Source organism: Lupinus angustifolius, chromosome LG12 (assembly GCF_001865875.1).
Source record: "Lupinus angustifolius cultivar Tanjil chromosome LG12, LupAngTanjil_v1.0, whole genome shotgun sequence".
NCBI lineage: Eukaryota > Viridiplantae > Streptophyta > Magnoliopsida > Fabales > Fabaceae > Lupinus > Lupinus angustifolius.
Genome location: NC_032020.1, coordinates 12,158,336 through 12,165,038, shown reverse-complemented (window position 1 = coordinate 12,165,038; position 6,703 = coordinate 12,158,336). Strand labels below are relative to the sequence as shown.

General features: G+C 34.0%; 1 protein-coding gene across 3 annotated transcripts; it reads left to right on the top strand.

Moving 5' to 3' along the window:
- On the top strand, positions 205-6,285 carry LOC109362759. Of its 3 annotated transcripts, none has more exons than XM_019608775.1 (7): positions 205-277; positions 1,279-1,532; positions 1,866-2,005; positions 2,126-2,225; positions 2,804-3,337; positions 3,538-3,875; positions 5,741-6,285. In XM_019608775.1, exons 2-7 carry the CDS (start codon positions 1,361-1,363, stop codon positions 5,897-5,899), a joined length of 1,443 nt encoding a protein of 480 aa, XP_019464320.1. In that variant the 5' UTR covers positions 205-277; positions 1,279-1,360; the 3' UTR covers positions 5,900-6,285. The 3 variants fall into 3 exon arrangements, with proteins under 3 accessions (XP_019464320.1, XP_019464321.1, XP_019464319.1); XM_019608776.1 differs by lacking the exon at positions 205-277 and adding an exon at positions 341-624; XM_019608774.1 differs by lacking the exon at positions 205-277 and adding an exon at positions 650-939 and having other exon boundaries at positions 1,017-1,532.

The window sequence follows — 6,703 nt, the reverse complement described above, 5'->3', positions numbered from 1 at the left end:
AAACCCAAAAAAAAATTGAAAAATTGAAACTTTACAACTCTGCTAAAAAAATACGGATTGATATGCTCCAAGTTCCTATATTTCGGCCAGCACAACTTTGTGCCGTGACAGACTCCACGTGGCATAACATGAATGGTTAAATCGGTTTTGCCACAGATCCCAATCCAACCGTTCGTATCAGGTAACAAAAGCTGACATCAGTTGTGGCGGTGCAACTTCTAATTATAAGACACAGAAACAGAGAAAGAGAAGAAAGTGTTTTTGTTCTTTCTCATAGGTACTATTTTCTCTCTATTTCCCTCTCAATCACTATAAAAATTAAATATTTTAATTATATTTTTTTATCCTGTTACAGCTTTTGCTCATTGTTGTTTCAATTTTTACTGTTTTGTTAGTTATGCACTTATGCTTATACATACACTTCTGCATAACCGTTAGTTTGAACTTGATCTGGGTTTTTGTTTTTGGGTTTTAAAGTTTATATTTTTTGGAAGTAGTTTTTTTTTTGTGACAAGTGGGATTTGCGAAGTTTTTGTGGGATAATTTCGCAGGGTTGACTCTCAATTTCAAACATTAACTTTGAAAGTTTATGTCTTTGCGAACGAACAATCATGGGTAGAATTGGTTTGTTCTGAATTTGGGTATGCTTCTGCTGTGGATTTTTTTTTCCATTTATCTGCTTTTTGGTGTAATAGCTTGTAGATGGATTATGTTGAACTTGAACGTGTATCTTAGTTTTAATGTTCTAGGATGTTCTATTTTGGGTGCTAGGTTAAATATTTTTATTTTAATACATATAAAGTTTCTTTTGTTGCTGTGGAGTTCTGCTGTGTTTGAAAAATATCGTATTAATGGGAGAGGATGGATTATGGAATGCTATATTGCTAATATATTTGAAGATTTTGATTTATCAATTTAAAATAAAACTGTTTTAAGCTAGTCTTATGTTCCGAGCCACTTTATTGTTCATCTTTGGTATGAAATTTTCTAAAATTGATCTTTAAAACGATGGATAGCTCTATGCTTTTTGGGTGTCTTCATATTTTAAAACGATTTTTTCTTTTTTGGTAACTACAACTCTACAAGCTGAATAATGGACTTTCAGTTTCAAATCTGATTTGCACATGTAATTTTACCAACACAAGATGCAAAGTACAATTCTTAAATGCTTATGCAGAAATGTTGCTTGCTACTTGTATTTCATTGTTTAACATAGATGTGATTTGTTACCTTTTAACTTTTTTTTAAATATTTGTATTTCTGTTCTTTTTTTTGCAGGAATGCCTCTGCTTCTTTGATTGTCAAGAGGGGTCCTGTTTCCCTTGCCGGGGTGGTGTTAGAACTTAGAAGCAGAAATCGGATGCCATCCCTAAAAATGAAGAGCAAAGTAAGCATTGGTTGTTGTTTAACAGAGAAAAAGGATCTTCATGTCTGTCCGAAATCAAAAGTAATTTCCAAACAGCCATGCTATAAAATTGTTTTTCCTGATCAAGTGGCAGAAATAGACAGCACCATTCTAAATTGGCAAGATGGTAAGCAGCTTAACTTAAGATGAATTTTATCTAGCCTTTACTGTATAAGTAAATCTGTGTCCATTGATTTTCTTTAATATTTGATATCGATGACTTTCGTTAACATATTTAAATAATGATACTGTGGATATTGATTTTCATGTGTGTACAATGTGAAAAGCCACATAAAAAAGCAAGAGATATTTGGAGATGTTCATTTTTATGGACAATTCATGACTATCCTGTTTATAGAACCATTCTTCCTGATCTTTCCAATTTGTTCCTTATTTTGTGGGTATGCTGAAAAGTTTATCTCATTTTCTAGCATTTGATAGTTCTTATTACTCTTTGTAGTTTCCTCAAGGACACTGGTATCCCCCAAAGTTGTTGCAAGTGATGAACCCATCAATAGAAAAGAATTTCGAAATAATGAAAACTCTGAATCTCAGCAGCAGCAATTATTTTCTCATGATTCCTCTGCTGTGGGGAAAATGGTAAACTTTCATTGTATTTATTTTAGGCTGTCGTTGTTTATTTTAATTTTACTTGTGTTGTTTCCGCGACCTTTGAACTTTCCTACAACTCACCACTGACATGATTCACTTTTTTTCCAGGAATCAACCAACACCTGTACAGCAGACATCGAAAGAATTGTATCTCCGGCTTCTGAGCCTATTGACATTTATTTTCAACATCATACTCAAGGGGATGCCGGTATGACAATTCTGTTCTGTAAAATAATATATATATATATATATATATATGTATTCTTTAATCTCCATTAGATGCACAAGGGTCCAAGAGTAACCTGGTCTTGTGCTTTTTTTGCTCATACTACCACAAAATTTGATTGAGAATAAGCTTCTTTTGTTAATGGCTTTGGCCCTTTGGAAATTTATGATTATCTTCTCAATTGGAAGAGAATGTCTTTAATATTTTATAAAGTGACAAACAAAAAATCACTTTTCAGTATCCCACTTAGTTCCAGCCAGCTTCTAAATTAATTACATGGGATCTATTACCTATTGTCTTTTATAATTTGCCACATTTGAACACCGTAGCTATGTCCTGAATTTGCATATGATCTGTCATGTCGCTACTTGGCCAAGTTCTTTCAAGTCTTACCAATTTTTATTCCTTATCAATATACTGTTCAATTTTCATTTTATTGAGTTTCAAGCCATGTATGTAGACTACAAAAAAACTGCCTGCACCACTATATCTGGCTGCTTATTACTTATGACTAAGACTATTTGCAAATTATGATGTTTTGGTTGTCTGTTCTATAATAGGGAGAATTGGTGATACTGACATGCCCGGAGTAAGTGCTGATAAAAGTGATGAGAGAAGAAGCATATGTGGCTATGAAACATGTGATGTATCAGACTTTTTCATTTCTGACATGATCATGGCAAGCTTACCCTTTGGAGATTTCTTCGATGATGATAACTTTGACATCATCAACTATATTTCTGATTATAAGTCTCATGAGCCAACCTTGTTTGATGTACCTGACCACAACATGGTCCTGCCTGCCCTTGAAGATGATGTTAATTTTGGCAGTACAAAAGATAGCATATCATGCGAGGAACCTATGATGGTTAAAGAAAATGCTAGCTTGTATTCAGCATTGTGTCAGACGAAAAGAAATTTCAATCAAGATTCTGATGTTAAAAATGATTCTGATAAGATGGAGTGCTTTGATCCACAATTGTTTATCAAGAATTTTACAGAACTATCAGATTTAGAATCAAATGATCTGTTCACCCAAATACCGAAGCAGACTCGAAGAAGAAAGTCAGTAACCCTAGTGCTGGATTTAGACGGTAAGAAATTAACATGTTTCCTAGCGATTGTTAATAATGTTATACTTATTTCATATAGCATTGGATGTAAATTTCAATGTGAATGCTGTCATGAACTGAATGTCGTTTCAATCATAGGTCCAATCTAGTGTGTCTTACTAGAATATGAGTGTGATTCTAAACGTAGTTATCTTTAGTAATATGTACTCGCTTTTGTGCAGAGACACTTGTTCATTCCACGCTTGAACATTGTGATGATGCGGATTTCACTTTCAATGTTTTCTACAACATGAAAGAGAACACAGTATATGTAAGACAGAGGCCTAACCTCCAGACGTTCTTGGAGACAGTGTCAGAGATGTTTGAAGTAATTATTTTTACTGCCAGCCAAAGCATATATGCAAAACAACTACTTGATATATTGGATCCTGATGGAAGACTTATTTCACGCCGGGTGTATCGCGAGTCATGCATTTTTTCACATGGAAATTACATAAAGGATCTGACTGTATTAGGTGTTGATCTTACAAAAGTTGCCATAATTGACAATTCCCCTCAGGTGCATAACCTGACACTCTTTTTTGCTGTTTCTTGTTCTTTAGCATCCCTATTTGAAGCACTTTCTAATTTCTTTTAAGGTTTTTCTCTTTTCTTACTAATGCTATATATATATTAAGGGGATTATGAGATAATAACTAGGTACATTACAGAAGCTTCATAAGGTTTATTTTGGGGAATCTAACATTAGTAGAGACACTTGTGCTTAATGAAGACAATATTGGAAAAATGGAATCTTAGAATGTTTCTTGCATATAGTCAATAATAGCCTTATGGCCATATTCTAGTCAATAATGTTTCTTGATATTAATCCTTGCTCCTTTCATTGCTTTATTGAGTTTCAAGCCATGTATGTAGACTACAAAAAAACTGCCTGCACCACTATATCTGGCTGCTTATTACTTATGACTAAGACTATTTGCAAATTATGATGTTTTGGTTGTCTGTTCTATAATAGGGAGAATTGGTGATACTGACATGCCCGGAGTAAGTGCTGATAAAAGTGATGAGAGAAGAAGCATATGTGGCTATGAAACATGTGATGTATCAGACTTTTTCATTTCTGACATGATCATGGCAAGCTTACCCTTTGGAGATTTCTTCGATGATGATAACTTTGACATCATCAACTATATTTCTGATTATAAGTCTCATGAGCCAACCTTGTTTGATGTACCTGACCACAACATGGTCCTGCCTGCCCTTGAAGATGATGTTAATTTTGGCAGTACAAAAGATAGCATATCATGCGAGGAACCTATGATGGTTAAAGAAAATGCTAGCTTGTATTCAGCATTGTGTCAGACGAAAAGAAATTTCAATCAAGATTCTGATGTTAAAAATGATTCTGATAAGATGGAGTGCTTTGATCCACAATTGTTTATCAAGAATTTTACAGAACTATCAGATTTAGAATCAAATGATCTGTTCACCCAAATACCGAAGCAGACTCGAAGAAGAAAGTCAGTAACCCTAGTGCTGGATTTAGACGGTAAGAAATTAACATGTTTCCTAGCGATTGTTAATAATGTTATACTTATTTCATATAGCATTGGATGTAAATTTCAATGTGAATGCTGTCATGAACTGAATGTCGTTTCAATCATAGGTCCAATCTAGTGTGTCTTACTAGAATATGAGTGTGATTCTAAACGTAGTTATCTTTAGTAATATGTACTCGCTTTTGTGCAGAGACACTTGTTCATTCCACGCTTGAACATTGTGATGATGCGGATTTCACTTTCAATGTTTTCTACAACATGAAAGAGAACACAGTATATGTAAGACAGAGGCCTAACCTCCAGACGTTCTTGGAGACAGTGTCAGAGATGTTTGAAGTAATTATTTTTACTGCCAGCCAAAGCATATATGCAAAACAACTACTTGATATATTGGATCCTGATGGAAGACTTATTTCACGCCGGGTGTATCGCGAGTCATGCATTTTTTCACATGGAAATTACATAAAGGATCTGACTGTATTAGGTGTTGATCTTACAAAAGTTGCCATAATTGACAATTCCCCTCAGGTGCATAACCTGACACTCTTTTTTGCTGTTTCTTGTTCTTTAGCATCCCTATTTGAAGCACTTTCTAATTTCTTTTAAGGTTTTTCTCTTTTCTTACTAATGCTATATATATATTAAGGGGATTATGAGATAATAACTAGGTACATTACAGAAGCTTCATAAGGTTTATTTTGGGGAATCTAACATTAGTAGAGACACTTGTGCTTAATGAAGACAATATTGGAAAAATGGAATCTTAGAATGTTTCTTGCATATAGTCAATAATAGCCTTATGGCCATATTCTAGTCAATAATGTTTCTTGATATTAATCCTTGCTCCTTTCATTGCAAATTTCAGGTTTTCCAGTTGCAAGTGAATAATGGTATTCCTATAAAGAGTTGGTATGATGATCCATTGGATTGTGCACTGATGTCATTACTTCCTTTTCTAGAGATCTTGGCCGATTCTGATGATGTCCGTCCCATCATTGCGCAGAGATTTGGTAACAAAGATTAAATTTCTTATTAGACCAAACAGCTCTTCCTATTTTGTGTGTCTAGATTTAAGAAAATTTGGCCTCTAATTAGTCTTCTTTCCATGAGTTCTTGAGATGAATTAACCTATACAGTAAGTTATTTGTTCCTCTGTCCTCTCCCTGTTCACATATACAGAGTGCTCTGCTTCTCTTGAAAGGTAGTTGTAGCAACCATTTCTCTTTTTCTTCTTTCCCTAGTCCTTGTACAGTTGAGGTTGGCATCGTTCAGTGGGAGTGGACATGAAATATTATCAGAATATAGTTCTTAAAGTTGTATATTTTCATTTAGTATTCCATATGAAGGGCCATAAATTGTTGTGTGCTCATTGAATTGGTAATAACAATCTAGTTGCCTTTACATGGGCTTTAATATTTATTGCTGATTCAGGTTTCGATTATTTTCTTGCTGTATATACTCCTCTAGTCTAGGACTATAGTTTAAGTACTATTTCATGTATCATTGATGCAGCATGTAGAAAACAGAGGCAAAATTTCGTTTACCAAAAAAATTATGAACTGGACTCTTATGAGAAAGCAAAACAGAATGAATATTGGCTAGGATAAGTTAGAACTGATATTTAAAACATCAAGCTGGCAATTAGGATGAGATTGAACAGAAATATGTATATTTGTCTTTCAAACAATAATAAATATGCATTGCCATAGTCAACAGAATTGAAAAATGTACCCAAACAATATTTGGAAATGTATGACCAGAGATGTGGACATCATCAAGATTTTTATAAATAAGTGAACAAAATGGAGAATAATCATGATGACAACAT

Bases quoted from the DNA above. Each gene is read 5' to 3' on its own strand.
- LOC109362759 (XM_019608775.1), top strand. From the start codon at position 1,361: ATGCCATCCCTAAAAATGAAGAGCAAAGTAAGCATTGGTTGTTGTTTA. The intron at 2,006-2,125 runs GTAAACTTTCAT...CTTTTTTTCCAG, and splicing joins CCTCTGCTGTGGGGAAAATG to GAATCAACCAACACCTGTAC. The intron at 2,226-2,803 runs GTATGACAATTC...GTTCTATAATAG, and splicing joins TCATACTCAAGGGGATGCCG to GGAGAATTGGTGATACTGAC.